Genomic DNA, 17,567 nt, shown 5'->3' on the forward strand with positions numbered 1-17,567 from the left:
AGAACTCTTGTCCTGTGCTGCTGAAACCTGAAGAAAGGGGAATCCATATGATGCCATCTGCACTGAGCATGGAACTTCATTAAGGAAGGCACCAGTCTTTTAAAGAGAGAAGCACTTTTATATATGAAAAAGTGCAAGTGACATTGAAAAAGACATTAAAATAGAAAGGACACAGTCTGTGATTACATAAGCCTCATTGCTGCCTAACTCAGGGCTTCGGATTGCCCTGGCCAGTGGAGCACTATGCTTAGGTGCTAGGCTCAGTTTTGCACGTTCTCTTTGTGGCTCTAGTTTGGGGCGGCTTCTCACCAAGAGCAGGAATGCTCCTGAGTCCTACAAACCCAGCCTCCCCTCATCCCCGAGTCCTACAAACCCAGCCTCCCCTCATCCCTGAGTCCTACAAACCCATCCCTAGCCCTCCTGCTGCCCAGGCAGTAGTGCAGGGCTTGCCTGTCACATCTGGGTACTTGGGAACCCTGTCCCCGGTGATTAACCCTTGTAGCAGGAGTTACACAAGGGCTCTTGCATGTCAGATCAGTGGCCAGCTTTCAAAGACGCTAAGCACCCAACAGCCCCTGCTCTTTAGTCACCTGAATACCAGCTGAGGAGCCTCACTTTAGGCTCCCACGTTTGAAAATCTTGGCCTTGGCAAACCCCCTCGGTTCAGTGGCCACATAGCACCCATATAGTCCAGTGGAAGAGAGAGAGCACCAGTTGCTCTAGGCTCTGTTGCATGCTTGGTGCTTACAGAACCCACCACCTTATCAGGCTAGGTTCAGTACTAACCCTCAGGCCCTCTTCTCTTCTGTCTCCTAACGAAACACACAGGAGTACTATGGATGTAATGATCACTTTCAGGAAGGGAAAGGAATTTGCACAATTGTGAAAGTTAGTTACTGGCTCGGGAAAGCAGGGGGATAGAATCATAGAATATCAGGGTTGGAAGGGACCCCAGAAGGTCATCTAGTCCAACCCCCTGCTCAAAGCAGGACCAATTCCCAGTTAAATCATCCCAGCCAGGGCTTTGTCAAGCCTGACCTTAAAAACCTCTAAGGAAGGAGATTCTACCACCTCCCTAGGTAACGCATTCCAGTGTTTCACCACCCTCTTAGTGAAAAAGTTTTTCCTAATATCCAATCTAAACCTCCCCCACTGCAACTTGAGACCATTACTCCTCGTTCTGTCATCTGCTACCATTGAGAACAGTCTAGAGCCATCCTCTTTGGAACCCCCTTTCAGGTAGTTGAAAGCAGCTATCAAATCCCCCCTCATTCTTCTCTTCTGCAGGCTAAACAATCCCAGCTCCCTCAGCCTCTCCTCATAACTCATGTGTTCCAGTCCCCTAATCATTTTTGTTGCCCTTCGCTGGACTCTCTCCAATTTATCCACATCTTTCTTGAAGTGTGGGGCCCAAAACTGGACACAGTACTCCAGATGAGGCCTCACCAATGTCGAATAGAGGGGAACGATCACGTCCCTCGATCTGCTCGCTATGCCCCTACTTATACATCCCAAAATGCCATTGGCCTTCTTGGCAACAAGGGCACACTGCTGACTCATATCCAGCTTCTCGTCCACTGTCACCCCTAGGTCCTTTTCTGCAGAACTGCTGCCTAGCCATTCGGTCCCTAGTCTGTAGCTGTGCATTGGGTTCTTCCGTCCTAAGTGCAGGACCCTGCACTTATCCTTATTGAACCTCATCAGATTCCTTTTGGCCCAATCTTCCAATTGGTCTAGGTCCTTCTGTATCCTATCCCTCCCCTCCAGCGTATCTACCACTCCTCCCAGTTTAGTATCATCCACAAATTTGCTGAGAGTGCAATCCACACCATCCTCCAGATCATTTATGAAGATATTGAATAAAACCGGCCCCAGGACCAACCCTTGGGGCACTCCACTTGATACCGGCTGCCAACTAGACATGGAGCCATTGATCACTACCCGTTGAGCCCGACAATTTAGCCAGCTTTCTACCCACCTTATAGTCCATTCATCCAGCCCATACTTCCTTAACTTGCTGACAAGAATACTATGGGAGACCGTGTCAAAAGCTTTGCTAAAGTCAAGAAACAATACATCCACTGCTTTCCCTTCATCCACAGAACCAGTAATCTCATCATAAAAGGCGATTAGATTAGTCAGGCATGACCTTCCCTTGGTGAATCCATGCTGGCTGTTCCTGATCACTTTCCTCTCATGCAAGTGCTTCAGGATTGATTCTTTGAGGACCTGCTCCATGATTTTTCCAGGGACTGAGGTGAGGCTGACTGGCCTGTAGTTCCCAGGATCTTCCTTCTTCCCTTTTTTAAAGATTGGCACTACATTAGCCTTTTTCCAGTCATCCGGGACTTCCCCGGTTCGCCATGAGTTTTCAAAGATAATGGCCATGATAAAGATAATGGCTAGTGACACTACTGCAGCTAATTAAGCCATGTGTCTTTTGTGCTGCCCCTGTGCAGGTCATTAGCCTGCCCCTGGTTCACCAGCTGTCAATTCCTTTGAAGCAAAAGGTGGAAATAACCCCACAATGAGGAACTGAGAGGAGTTAAAATGTGCAGAACCCTCGGTGCAGTGGGGAGGAAGATGAATGAGCAGTACGGAATCCAATGAGATTCGCCTTGCAGAGAACAGTTTCAGGTAAGCAATTTCCTCTTCTCTGCAGAAAACCATCTTAATAGATTCACATTCTTACCGAGAAAAAAGGCTGCAGGGCTATCTCTGGAAGAAAAATTTAACCCAGACTGCAACAGGCATGGAGAAAAAACAGGGCCGATGTGCCGGGAATCACAGTGGCCAAAACTTTTGTATTTGTATCCAGAGAGTTAAACTCCTTCTCATCCTCCTGGTGACGTCCTCCTCAGTACAACTGCAGCACTCCTGCCTTTTCACTCTAGGTCTAGCCCTGTCCCTCCCACCCCATCTCTTCTTACATGGGTCTCTCTCTTTCCTGGCCTGGCACATATCCATTCAAATGATGTTTTCTTCAATAGTCACGTAGGCTCTACTGCAATGCAAATAATCATTACGGGCCTCAGTTTGCTAGGTGCTGTACATAGGCAGAGATAGTGCCTGCCATGAAGAACTTACAGTCTAAATAGATAAAACAGAGAGGTGACGTGACTTGCTCAAGGGCATACAGCAGAGCAGCGGCAGAGCAGGGAGCAGAACCCAGACTTGCTGGATCTCCAGCTAGTGCCCAATCCACAAGCCAGTCTCTCTCTTCATGAATAGCCGACCCAGGAACATCCGTCATGCACACCTTCCTAGTACACGGCTGGAAGGAAACACAGATTCTTCATTTACTGCTCCAGCCGTGGGTGAGGAGCACTGCCCCCCTAGATGTGGGAGGAGGGGCTGGCTCCAGGTATCCTGAAAGCTCTGCCTTTAGCATATTCCCAGGCAGTCTTCAAATCAAAAGGGGTCTGTGACGGGGTTGGGACTCACTACCGCAGCGCCTCCTGCTGACTCGTCAGGGAATTAGCTCAGACCAGTGTGGAGCACCCTCCACTGGTGGTGTCCCGTCCGTCTCTCGCCCTTTCTTGACGCCTGGACCCACGCTGCTCCTTTCTTGGGGCGTCCTCTTCAAGACACTGACCTCTGGCAGTGCCCCCTAGTCCTTGTTCACCCCCTTACGGGGGGGAGGGAGGCGGCTGTGTGTTTATCAGCAGTCTTTCACTTCGCCCAGCCCCAGCGGCCAACCACACCCCAAAGTCTAACCCCTTTTGCCAGGGCTCTGGTGCAGTCCACTATCGCCATGTCCAACGGCTGGGTGTATGTGCACCCAGAGACCCTTTGGCGGCAGCCTTCCTGCCCTCCTTCTCTACCCTTCTCCGCCTCTTTCCCTGGATCGCTTCTCCTTCATGCCCTTTGCACCAGCCCAGCCCTTCCCTTCTCTTGGGGCCTGCAGCCTGGCAGATACCGGGCTGGAGTTCCTTCTGCTCCCCTCGCCTGCCCCGCACTGCACTGTCCCTGGTGCTAGTCCTCTCGCACAGGAGACAGACCGTCACCCTCTGAAGGCCTGGGAGAGACCCCCTGCTCCCTTCCTGGGCAGCCTTTATATAGGGCTGAGCCTGGCCCTGATTGACTATCTCTTACTCAGCCTCTGATTGGCTCCCTAGCAGGCCTTCTCTGATTGGCCGCCCACCCACACAGCCCCTCTGGCCTCCTGGAACCCCCTCTAGTATAGGAGTGGGGCAGCCACCCCACTACACACCCTCCCCCTTAAGAATGCTCGGGGGGGGGGAAATCCCCTAGCACCCTTGTGCTCCTCGCAGCTGGGCCCTCAGGGAATCTCTTTCCTATTGCAGGCTCTCCTCCAACTGGAGCAACCTGATTCCCTCTTCCATGGTCTAGATCCCCACTGTAGACTGCTCCAGTCCTACGTGGGTTTCCTTCTCAGTTTGGGTCCCCCCCCCGCCCCCGTGGCCCTCCTGTCACTAGGGTGGGTTCCCTGGTTAAAGTGGGGCCTCTCTGCCCCAGCTCCCTTCTCTCTGGGGGCCTCAGGCTGCACTACCCCTTTCTGGCGGCTAGTCCCAGACTGAGCCTGTTTTTCTGGCACTCCCTCTTTCTGCCTCAGGGGGCCGTGTCTCCTTATGTGGCCCTTGGTGTGGCAGGGGAAGCACTCCCAGTGCCTTCCTGCTGCCCCAGCCCTAAGACTGCTTGTTTTCATCCTAGCCCTTCACTTAGGGTTAACCCAGGCCGTGTGAGCCTTATCAGGGCACTCCCTCTAAATCTTCTTCCCCTTATAGGATAGTGTGGCACAGTGGCCGGAGTTCATCTATCTCCTCTGAGGTAAGAGAGGGGGTCAAAGAACTATGCCATCACAAAAAAAGGGGGGGAGGGGTTAGAGACCCCCGGTAGGGGAGACCGGGCCCACCCTCCTTCACCGGGCTCCAGCCCAGGGCCCTGTCATTGAGGGCATGATCCACCCCGGGTCAGCGGGGAATCCTACTGCAACACGCTGCCCTCAGAGTGGTGGGAGATACCACTCCCTTCCCTTTCCTGGGTCACTTCCTACCAGTTCTCCCAACATAGCAGTCCCTGTGGCATCAGGGCTGTCAGGTTCCTCAGCCCCTGGGGCTCCCCGGGGTTCCCGCAGCTGCCAGTCTCTAATCCCACTTCCTGGCCCATCGGCTCCCTCCTGTACAAGTCGCCACTGCTCCTGGGCTGGAGCCTCTGCTGGGTGTCCTCCTTCCTCAGCCACCCGCCCTGACTGAGCAGCTCTGCAGGCTTTTGTACTTGACTCTCGGTTGGAGCATGCCCAGCAGAGCCTCAGGGGCGTGGCTTCTTCTGCCAGCAGGGAAGGGTTGACCGTCTCCTTCCCAGTGCTGGGCCTGTCCACCTTGTCACACACCCTTCCCCTTAGAATGATGGTAGGGGTTTCCCCTGCCCTGTCCCCTTCCTCGTCCTTCTCTTCTCCCATCCAAGAGAAAAAGTCTGCATTTTTGTGGGCCTTACCTAGCCTGTGCAGTACTTGAAAGGAATAGGGCTGGAAGCACAAATACCACCTTATAATTCGGTCATTCGTTTCTTTCATGCTTTTAATCCAGCGGAGAGGGGCGTGATCAGTCACTAAGAAGAAGTGATTCCCCAGCAAGTAGTAGCGCAGTGCGTCGACTGACCACTTAACTGCGAGGGCCTTCCACTCTATGGTAGCGTAGTGCGTCTCACGCGGAAAGAGCTTCCAGCTGAGGTATAAAATGGGGTGGTCTTCCCCCTCTACCTCTTGCGACACTACAGCTCCTGTCCCTACTCCAGACACATCTGGCTGGAGAATGAAAGGCTTTGTAAAGTCGGGTTGGGTTAACACAGGCTCCCTGGTCAGTTGTTCTCGGAGCGCATGGAAGGCGTTCTCACATTCCTCCGTCCATTGGATCTTCTGGGGCTGGGTTTTCTTTGTTAGGTCCGTCAAGGGGGCAGCCAGTGTTGAGAAATTAGGGACAAGCCGCCGATAATACCCCGCCAACCCTAAGAATTGTCGTACCTGTTTTTTGGATTTAGGGGTGGAGTAGTCCCTCAAAGCCTGTACCTTATCTACCATGGGGCATAATTTCCCTTGCCCTACCGTATAGCCTAAATAAGTCACCTCCCGCTGTCCTAAATGGCATTTGGCTGGATTCGCCATGAGGCCGGCGTCATCCAGGGCTTGTAGTACCTTGGTTAGGTGCTGCATATGGTATCGCCAGTTGGAGCTATAAACGACAATACCCTCAACACACAAAAAAGAAGCTTAGAAGAAGTGGTAGGTTGGACAAATGACCAGGAGAAGTATAAAAATATTGCTCGGGCTTGCAGGAGTGAAATCAGGAAGGCCAAATCACACCTGGAGTTGCAGCTAGCAAGAGATGTTAAGAGTAACAAGGATTTCTTCAGGTATGTTGGCAACAAGAAGAAAGTCAAGGAAAGTGTGGGCCCCTTACTGAATGAGGGAGGCAACCTAGTGACAGAGGATGTGGAAAAAGCTGAAGTACTCAATGCTTTTTTTGCCTCTGTCTTCACGAACAAGGTCAACTCCCAGACTGCTGCACTGGGCAGCACAGCATGGGAAGGAGGTGACCATCCCTCTATGGAGAAAGAAGTGGTTCGGGACTATTTAGAAAAGCTGGACGAGCACAAGTCCATGGGGCTGGATGCGACGCATCCGAGAGTGCTAAAGGAGTTGGCGGCTGTGATTGCAGAGCCATTGGCCATTATCTTTGAAAACTCATGGCGATCGGGAGAAGTCCCGGACGACTGGAAAAAGGCTAATGTAGTGCCCATCTTTAAAAAAGGGAAGAAGGAGGATCCTGGGAACTACAGGCAAGTCAGCCTCACCTCAGTCCCCGGAAAAATCATGGAGCAGGTCCTCAAGGAATCAATTCCGAAGCACTTAGAGGAGAGGAAAGTGATCAGGAAGAGTCAGCATGGATTCACCAAGGGCAAGTCATGCCTGACCAATCTAATTGCCTTCTATGACGAGATAACTGGCTCTGTGGATGAAGGGAAAGCAGTGGACGTGTTGTTCCTTGACTTTAGCAAAGCTTTTGACACTGTCTCTCACAGTATTCTTGCCAGCAAGTTAAAGTAGTATGGGTTGGATGAATGGACTATAAGGTGGATAGAAAGCTGGCTAGATTGTCGGGCTCAATGGGTAATGATCAATGCCTCCATGTTTAGTTGGCAGCCAGTATCAAGTGGAGTGCCCCAAGGGTCGGTCCTCAGGCCGGTTTTGTTCAATATCTTCATTAATGATCTGGAGGATGGTGTGGATTGCACCCTCAGCAAGTTTGCAGATGACACTAAACTGGGAGGATAGGTAGATACGCTGGAGGGTAGGGATAGGATACAGAGGGACCTAGACAAATTAGAGGATTGGGCCAAAAGAAATCTGATGAGGTTCAACAAGGACAAGTGCAGAGTCCTGCACTTAGGATGGAAGGATCCCATGCACCGCTACAGACTAGCAACCGAATGGCTAGGCAGCAATTCTGCAGAAAAGGACCTAGGGGTTACAGTGGACGAGAAGCTGGATATGAGTCAACAGTGTGCCCTTGTTGCCAAGAAGACCAATGGCATTTTGGGATGTATATGTAGGGGCATTGCCAGCAGATCGAGGGATGTGATCGTTCCCCTCTATTCGACATTGGTGAGGCCTCATCTGGAGTACTGTCTCCAGTTTTGGGCCCCACACTACGAGAAGGATGTGGAAAAATTGGAAAGAGTCCAGCGGAGGGCAACAAAAATGATTAGTTGACTGGAGCAATTGGCTTATGAGGAGAGGCTGAGGGAACTGGGATTGTTTAATCTGCGGAAGAGAAGAATGAGAGGGGATTTGATAGCTGCTTTCAACTACCTGAAAGGGGGTTCCAAAGAAGATGGATCTAGACTGTTCTCAGTGGTAGCTGATGACAGAACAAGGAGTAATGGTCTCAAGTTGCAGTGCGGGAGGTTTAGGTTGGATATTAGGAAAAACTTTTTCACTAGGAGGGTGGTGAAACACTGGAATGCGTTACCTAGGGAGGAGGTGGAATCTCCTTCCTTAGATATTTTTAAGGTCAGGCTTGACAAAGCCCTGGCTGGGATGATTTAATTGGGGATTGGTCCTGCTTTGAGCAGGGGGTTGGACTAGATGACCTCCTGAGGTCCCTTCCAACCCTAATATTCTATGATTCTATGATCAATGTATGCTGCGGCATTCAAACTGTGGGGGCTCAGTACCTGGTTTATGAGTCACTGGAATGTAGCCGCAGCACCATGCAACCCGAAGGGCATCACTGTAAACTGAAAAAGGCCCAATGGCGTAGGAAAGACTGTCTTTGCTCGTGAGGTAGGTGTCAGAGGGATCTGCCAATACCCCTTGGTTACATCCAGGGTGGAGATAAATTCTGCCTGTCCTAGTCTTTCCAGTAACTCATCCACCCATGGCATGGGGTAGGCGTCAAAGTGAGAGATGGCATTCACTTTGCAAAAGTCTATGCAAAATCTTACTGAACCGTCTGGTTTGGGGATCAGCACTACGGGACTTCTCCAGTCACTCCTCGATTCTTCCACCACCCCCAGGGTTAACATCGATTCCAACTCCCTCCGCACAGTCTCCCACATTTTCTTAGGGAGCGGGCGGTGGTTGTCTCTCACCTTTTGGCCGGGGATAGTGCGATATGGTGGCTGATCACCGTTGTCTTCCCTGGTTGAGCGGACAGTACCATGGGGAATGCGGCTACCACCTGCTGTATCTGTTCTCATTGTGTAGGGTTGAGCTCTTGGCCAGTGTCTACCCTGCCCGGCTCCTTGTACTCACTGGATAAGGGCCCAAGCTTGGGCTCTGGGGGGTATGGGGCAATCATAAAACCCTCTCGGACCTTCCACGCCTTCAGCAGGTTCACGTGGTATATTTGGGTGTCCCTTCATCATCCGGACATCCGGATCTCGTAATCAATGGGCCCCACCCACTGAACCACCTCGAATGGTCCCTGCCACTTGGCTGATAATTTAGACTCAGAGGATGGCAGCAACAGCAGAACTCGGTCCCCCGGTTCGAAGTTCCTCATCTTCATCCCTCGATTGTACTGGATCTGCTGGTTGTGTTGTGCTTGTAACAGGTTCTCCCTGGCTCAGGTGCCTAGTTCCCGAAGCCATTCCCTCAAATGGAGGATATGCTGGACCGAACTTTTGACCTGGGTCTCTTGTTCCTTCCAGGTTTCTTTCAAGAGGTCCAAAATCCCCCAGGGTTGTCTCCCGTAGAGGAGCTCGAATGGGAAGAACCCTGTGGAAGCTTGTGGCACCTCACGTATGGCAAAGAGGAGTGCTGGCAAGTACTTGTCCCACTGATGGGGGTCGTCCCCCATGAATTTCTGCAGAATTGCCTTCAGGGTCGCATTAAAGTGTTCTACCAATCTGTCCATCTGGGGATGGTAGACAGAGGTCTTAAGGGCCCGGATGTTCAGGGGTCTGCAGAGCTCTGCCATCAGCTTGGAGGTTACATTAGTCCCCTAGTCTGTCAGTATCTCTCGTGGCAAGCCCACCCGGGAAAATATCTGTAATAGCTCATTGGCGATGACGGGGGCCGTAGTTGTTCGTAAGGGTACTGCCTCTGGATACCTAGTTGCATAGTCTACTACGACCAGGATGTATCTATGTCCCAAGCTACTTTTCTCCAGGGGTCCCACCAGGTCAAGGCCAATCGGTTCAAAAGGGGTGCCAATCACTGGTAGAAGCACCAGGGGGGCTCTGGGTACCCCCTTTGGGCCAGCCTTCTGGCACTCTGGACAAGAGGCACAGTAATCCCGGACCTCTTGGTGTATGCCTGGCTAGAAAAAAACGTTCTCAAGTTGTAGGAAAGTCTTTTCTCGCCCCAAGTGTCCTGCCCAGGGGACCGCGTGGGCCAGGTGGAGCAGTGCTCATCGGAAACTTCAGTGGACCAACAATTGGCACACCTCAGCTCGTGTCTCTGGCTCCTGGACCACTTGATAAAGTAAGTCGTTGTAGATTTCAAAATGGGGCCTTGGGGCCGATATTGCTGAGGATGGGTCTTCCCGTCCCAGCTGACCGCTTGCTCCCAGGCTCGACTAAGGCTGGAGTCCCCTCTCTGTTCCTCCAAGAAATCTCCATCAACCTCCAGCCACCTCGTCTCTTCTCCTGTCGGACCGTCGGTCGGGGTTTGGCTCCCTTCAGTTACTTCGGGCCCTCTCAGTGTCCTTTCCAAGGGGTCTTGTGCCCCGGGTTGGCCCAACAAACCATGCCTCCCATAGCAGGCTCTCTTCCTCTTCACGGGCTGTCCGCTCCAACCCCGCATAAGACCGGCAAAACCAGGCCAGTTGCAACCCAAGACCACGGGGTATGCTAATCTAGGGGCCACCCCCACTAAGCAATGTGCCTCTCATTGGGTTACCTCCAGTTGTACCCAGACGGTGGGATAAGCCTTCACGTCCCCATGTATACATTGTAACTGTATCGGGGCCCCAGCGGGAAGGGAGTCCTCTACCAGTCCCGTGTGAATGACAGTCTGGCTGCACACTGAGTCAACCAATGCGAAGGTTGGGGTTCCCTCCACTCGCACCGGGATCACCACCTTCGCCAGCCCGTCCTTCCGGGCTTGTCGGTCCGCCATCAGGACCTGTCCATAATTACACTCCATGTAGGGGCACTCTCTCCTGAAATGCCCCCTTTGTCCGCACTGGTAGCATCTATTGTGATTCCCCTCTGAGGGTAGGGTGCCTTGCAGTAGGCTTGACTCCCCAGACGGGTCCTCTTGGTCTCGGCGCAGGCGCGCCGCCGAGGGGCCCCGGGGCTTGGGGTTTGTTGGAGACCCCGACTGCCAGATGGGCAAATGGGGACCTCCCCCACCGGTCATATGCACCGCTCCCTCTGGGGGTCAGACTCCCCCTCCTGAAGTCCTTGTCTTAAGACCAGCTCGCTCTTCTGGCTCTGCTGCCATGAAGTCTTCGACGAGGGACGTAGCCTCTGCGAGGGTCTTTGGCTGGTGTCGCTGCACCGACTCCTTCCCCCCGGCAGGAAGGATCCAGAGGAACTGTTCCAGTGCCACAGCCTCGGCCACCTGGCAACTAGTATGGCAATCAGGCTCTAGCCACCTCCAACAGAGGTCACGGACCTTCTGGGCTACGGCCCGTGGTCTGGCCCCGGGCGGATATTTCTCTTGACGCCACCTCTGTCGATATGTCTCCGGACCGATGCCCATCTGGTCTAGGATGGCAGCCTTAACCTTCTCATATTGCAGCACCTCCTGTGGGTCCAGATTGCGGTAAGCAGCCTGCGTGGGTCCCGTTAAATACGGGGCGAGAATAGTGGCCCAATGCTCGAGGGGCTACTGACTGGCCGTAGCTACCCATTCAAAAATTACTAAGAAGGTTTTGGGGTCGTCCCCTGGCCCCATCTTCGTCAGCCGCACTGGTAGTCCCCCCGCAGCCCTCCCCTGGCCCTCCTCCAGCTGGGTTGGGGGAGGACTGGCTGCCGTTTTCAACAAGGTCACCACCAAATATGCAGGTCACCACCAAATATGCAGGAGTCACACCTGGGCTGCTAGGGCCATGGTGCAACTGCTCTTGGCACATGGATTCATGGGTGGGATGGTTCTCTTTAACGCTCTCTTAGAGCATTGTAACTGGATGATGATGATCATTCAGAATTCATTGGCTGTGCTGTCTGGAAGGTAAAACAATTATTTTAAATGTCATGAAAGTTGCACTAAGAAATCATTACTAGCATGCCCAGCTACTGGATTTTCCACTGTTTGCTTTAAACTTGCATCAACACCCTGGAGTATTTTTAGAGCAGATGAAATGGGATGTGAAATTGGATACTGGGCAGTTTCCGCCTCCCGCCACCCAAATCTGTTGTGTGTTTCGTCTCTAATGCCAGGTGACATTGATGGGTTGTGTGACATTTTTCTATCTTGTCAGAGACAATGAACTAAGTGTCAGAGGCTGCTGCACCCTATAAAGTCTCCCCATGAGAAACAGTGAGAGAAAAACTGTGTTTTGTTTTGGTTTTGGGGTTTTTACTTGAACATCTGAAGAGCGTATATTGCTCCTGAAAGGCCCCAGCCTGTCTGATGAGCTGGAACTGGTGGGCAGAGCCCAGCAAAGTGAGGGAACACGGCCCCCTCAGAAGAGGGAGGGCCACAGCACCAGGACTTAATCTACTACCAGGGAGGTACAAACAGGAATTGGGGTGCAGGTCACAGGACCAAAATGAGAGATCTAGAGGGGACCACTGAACACAGAACCGAGGACAACGCCCCCTGCTCTGCAGAGAAGTCAGTGGCCACCGCCCAGAGGAACTCTGCCCATATGCATGAGTGTAGCAGTAAAAGGAAACGACCACCTGCAGTCACAGACTTCCCCCGACCCGTCAAGCTCCCCCTCCTAGACTGATGGATGGCCATCTTGGCCAATGCTAGGAGGAGGTTGCAAGGGTCTGGTCTTAAGACTGTGACATGCCTGCAGGCTGAAATCCTTCATATAGCCACAGAACAAGCCCAGGGCACCAGCCATACAATCACCAGCCCTGACCTGCTCTAGCAGTGGGGGTGGGGAAGAGGTAGCTCAGGCTTCCGCATCCATTCAGTGCAGAGAGGCATCACCAGAGATGTCACAGTGCTGATGAGCTCATCTCTCCAGCGTGTTGTGTCAGGACTACCCTCAATCCCAAACTGGGGCAGGGAGAGCGTTCCTCAGCTGTGCCAGGGCAGCTCTCATGTTCCGCACAACATGGGGCCTGCCTCCGCAGCTCAGACTGGGATTTAGCCTCCCAGCTACAAAAGAAGCTCTCCCGATGAAGACTGGCTGAGTTGAACCTGAGGCATTGGGTTGGCCCAGGACAGATCTCCCAGCAGGTGAGTCTAGAAGTGTCCTGAATGTACTTAGATGGTGTCAATGGAAGTGGCTGTTCTGGTTGTAACAGCTGTTCTGGTTCTGGTCTCCTCTGCTCACTCACCCTATTGAGTGAGTGGGGGTGGGCTGAGAGAGATGTGATCATGGTCTAGCTGGGCTTACCCCAACTGCCATGTCCGAATAAGAGAGCAATGGGGGTTCCAGTTGGTAAGCTGGCCCAGTTCATACAGTGCCAGGAACCAACGGGAAAATTCGGGAGGCAGATCCAGGTTCAGATTCGGAACCTCTGTGCTGCCACTTGCTCTGTGCTGACTGAAATGGGGCTCCTGGAGCGTAAACACAACAACAAAAGTTTCCGTGGTGGCTGAGACGTGTTTGTGTTTTGTGCTTTGAAAACCGTAAAGCTTTTCTGTGCCAGTGGGTCAGAGAGCAGTAGGGGTCCTTGGGGCTGGCAATAGCAAAGTGGGCACCATTAAGAAGAGCAGCTTTGGTTTGCCAGGCTGTTTGACTTTCCCATGTTATCGGAACAGTAAATGGCACAAACTCCAGTGGGAAGCCTAATAACCAGGGTGCCTTTTGAATGGTCACCCAGATTCTGGGTGTGTGGGGGTTTTTTCTACGTGACGCGGCCAGCATGGTGATATCACACCTGTTTTGTTCAATCACAGTTATTTAGCTGATTACAACAAGTTGTGGTCCCATCAGTTCAATATCAAGAAGAATCATTTATTTCCTGTTACTGCATATGTCCACGTTGAAGCCACTTACCCAGTGGGGCATTTTTCCCGCTTGTGGATCGTGATGATGAAACTGAAGAACCAGGACCGTTACCACCACCGAGAGACCAACAATGACCATGATGCTAGCGAAATATTGAGCTGCAATTAAAAAATAACAAAGGAGAGGTGGGTTTGATTAGAAATGACAGGGTGAAATCTGCAGTCCTGATTGTGGTCCTGTGCCGCCCCCATGTGAGAGAGTGAGCTTCCCCTCCAGGCTGAAAAACACTGTTGAGCCCCTGCAAAGAAATGCCAGGCATGGGCCCTGTAAGCGACTCATCATCAGAAAAAGGGGCCCTGTGAATGCAGGCGTTCCTGCAGCCCCTGACTAATTAAATTGTAATGGCACTTACGCAAAGGACAAGGGCTATACATTTCTAGAATTCTATCAAATACAGTATGTCTTTGCATAAGAAAACTATATCAAGGGCTAGATTTGCAACAAGCCCTGAAACGAGGCAGCATGTAGTTGCACTGCTCCAGGAGCAGGGGCCAGGTTGTGACTGAGATGTCGTCTGGTCCTTAGGTCCCCATCTTGGTCCGTGGAGGAGCTAATCTGTGCCAGCTCTCCATCTCCCTGTCCCTGCTATGCCACCACATGTGCACAGGGGCGGCATGTTTGTATAATTTTTGGTGGTGCCCAGAATGGGTCCCGCCTTGTAAGCCGATATATATTTTTAAAAATAATGTAAAAATGTGAGGGCTCTGGGCTGGGGCTGGGGTTGAGGGGTTTGGGGTGTGGGAGGGGCTCTGGGCTAGGGCAGAGTGTTGGGGTGCGGGAGGGTGAGGGCTCTAGCTGAGGGGTGTGGGAGGGGCTCAGGGCTAGGGTAGAGGGTTGAGGTGCGGGGGTGAGGGATGTGGGGTGGGGTGCAGCCAGGGATGAAGGATTCAGAGTGCAGGAGAGGACTCAGGGCTGGGGCAGAGGGTTGGGGTTTGGGGGAGAGGTGAGGGATCTGGCTGGGGGTGCGGGCTCTAGGGTGGGGCAGGGCAGGGGATGAGAAGTTTGGGGTGCAGGCAGGCTGCTCCAGGGCTGGGGCCAGAGAGGAGCACTGTCCCCAGCCCTCTCCCCACTGGCAACAGCGAGCTCCCTTTCCCCCACAGCAGCATTGCCCAATGCTTTGGGGGAGGAGCCAAGGTTCTGCCCAGCTGTGCAGGAGGGGGGGTGGCAGCCCCGAGGTACAGGAAGTCTATGCAGGGGAATAATAATGAGGCACCTTATGCCCACTCATTCCTCTACACTGGTCATTAAGCAGGTCACAGTCAAGCCCTAAAATAAGCGAAGTACCTGACTCCAGCAAAGTACCTGGAGGAACTTCAGCTTTGAGGCTCTCTGTCCACTGCTGTCTGTGTCAGGGTATTGCAAACCAGCTCAGCAATGTATGAATGCTTTGATATCCTATGCACTATCCCATGATAGTCGGGAGCTGGGGAGTTTATGGATGGGTGAAACTTGTGCCAGTCAGGACTTCGGAGAGTTAATGTTGTTTCATACACTGGGCTGGAAAGTGAGCAATATGATTGTGCATATAGCAGATTAGTTGACTGATAAAAGGAGATGTGCGCAGCCTACTCATGCTGCACTCTGAATGCATAGCTTTTGTCTTTTTGTATATGATCAAAGGGACACAGACCAACAGCCTTCTCAGTAGGGTTACCGTACGTCCGTATTTTCCTGGACATGTCTGGCTTTTTGGTTCTTAAATCACCGTCCGCGAGGAATTTTTAAATATCTAAAAACGTCCGGGATTTTGTCATTATTATTTTTCCCCAAAGAAGAATTAATCATTCAAGAAAGAAAGTGAATGTTGATTACTCTAGAGAGTGTCCGCTTTTCCCCCCTAGCTCTCAGTGCTTGCGCCATGAAACAGCTGTTTTGCACGGCTGGGAGGAAGTGGGGAAGAGGGGGAACGCAGTGCGCTAAGGAGAGGAGGCGGAGCCGGGGCGGGGATTTGGGGAAGGGGTCCAATGGGGCAGGGAGGGGGCGGAGTTGGGGCGGGAACTTTGGGAAAGGGGTTGGAATGGGGGTGGGGAAGAGGTGGAATTGGGGTGGGCCCAGGGGGTGTGAGCAAATTCCCCCTGCCCTATGGATTGTCCTCTTTTTTGAGTGTTCAAATATGGTAACCCTATTCTCAGCAGTGTAGTCATTGCCAATGCAAGATAACTGCCAATAGGGATGCCTGATTTGACAGCCTTTAGTAGTGGAGGAAGTATGACTCATTCTGTCATGTCGAGCATAGTGCTGAAAGCAGAAACTGCAGGCCAACCCTGCAGCACACCATGATCATTTCTGTGCAGCTTTCACCTCAAAATCAAGCCCCCGTGCCCACTGATTAAAGGAGGTCTCTGGTGTCTCTCCGTAACCAACACACTAGCCAGATAGGAAACCTATAACAAAGAAGCAAGGTGACAAGAGAGGAAGGATGATGCAGTAGTTAGGGCATCAGAGTAGGACTAGAGACTCTGGTTCAATTCTTTGCTCCACCATAGACCCCTGTGGGAAATTGAGCCCTGGTCCCACCTGAAAGGTATGTTGTTAGGATAAATATATTAAAGATTGTATGGCATTCAGATACAACAGTAATGGAGGCCTTATTAAAGGTGGAAAAACTCGATGGAATATTTTGTGATATTGGACTTTTGAAAGGAGATCCAGTACAACTAACCTTAAGAGACAACGCTGCAGCTAGCCAAGGGAAAATGCATTTTCTGCCTATCCCAAATCAAGTTTTAGGGCAGACAATAAACAGAGATGGAATCCGTCCTAGCCCTGAGAAACCCAAAGCAATTTGAGAAGACCTGGATCAAGTACCACTAAGGCCTGGTCTACAGTACGCGGTTATTTCGGAATTAGCTGAGTTATCTCGAAATAAAACTGGTTCCATCCACACGACCAAACCAGTTTTTTCAATTTAAAGGGCTCCTTATTCCGATTTCTGTACTCCACCTCGGCAAATGGAGTAGCTCTAAAATTGAGATCGCAGTTCCGGGTTACAGGTACTGTGGACACAATTCGACGATATTGACTTCTGGGAGCTATCTCAGAATGCTCCCTTGTGACCGCTCTGGACAACACTTTGAACTCCAATGCACTAGCCAGGTAGGCAGTAAAAGCCCTGGGAACTTTTGAATTTCCTGTTTGGTCACCATCAGCACAGGTGACCATCAGCACAGTCCATCATCACAGGCGACCACGCAGTCTCGGATTCACAGAAAGTTCCAGCATGGTCCAAACGGGAGGTACTGGATCTCATTGCATGTTGGGAAGACAAATCTGTTATGGCAGAACTACGTTCCAAAAAAGAGAATGCAAATACGTACGCTGAAGTCTCCAGGGCCATGACGGAAGGAGGCTACTCTAAGGACACAGAACAGTGTTGTACAAAAATCAAGGAGCTCAGGCAAGCATACCAAAAAGCAAGGGAGGTGAACAGGTGCTCTGGGTCACAGCCCCATCATGCCGTTTCTATCATGAGCTGCATGCAATTATGGGGGGCGATGACACCACTACCCCACCACTGTCCATGGACACCTGCAAGGGGGGAGTAGCATGGAGTGAGGATGATGAGTTTTTGGAGGACAAAGAGGAGGAGGAGGACAGTGCACAGGCAGCAAGTGCGGAATCTGTTTTTTCCCCCAGCCAAGAACTATTCTTAATGGTGGAGCCAATAGTCTCCCCCTTCTCTCAAAGCATGCTGCCGGACCATGACCCTGGAGAAGGCACTTCTGGTGAGTGAGAGCTTGATCGGAGCCACACGGTGGGGGTTGGGGGGAAACCCAGCCGCGCTGGGTGGTTCACGTTTAGTTTAAAGGCCTCATCACTGCTCCGAGCCTCATCGGAGCCCTGCAGTGTGTGTGTAGGGGGGCGGGGGAGGGTGTTGTGTGAAGCGATCATCCCAGAGAGCCCACAGGCTGCCTGCAAGCTGAATTCTGTTGCCCGGCCACGTGTGGTGGCTTACTCACA

At 52.0% G+C, this 17,567-nt stretch overlaps 1 protein-coding gene across 2 annotated transcripts in view; it reads right to left on the bottom strand.

Moving 5' to 3' along the window:
• LOC140911863 (neuronal acetylcholine receptor subunit alpha-7-like) overlaps nt 1–17,567 on the bottom strand; it is a 130,248-nt gene that overhangs the window by 8,051 nt on the left and 104,630 nt on the right. For both annotated transcript variants that reach the window (XM_073345880.1, XM_073345879.1), the window contains exon 9: nt 13,596–13,705. In XM_073345880.1, the coding sequence (XP_073201981.1) occupies nt 13,596–13,705 (110 nt within the window). The remainder of the gene's footprint in view (nt 1–13,595; nt 13,706–17,567) is intronic.

The sequence above is a fragment of the Lepidochelys kempii genome, chromosome 5, assembly GCF_965140265.1.
Source record: "Lepidochelys kempii isolate rLepKem1 chromosome 5, rLepKem1.hap2, whole genome shotgun sequence".
Classification (NCBI taxonomy): Eukaryota; Metazoa; Chordata; order Testudines; family Cheloniidae; genus Lepidochelys; species Lepidochelys kempii.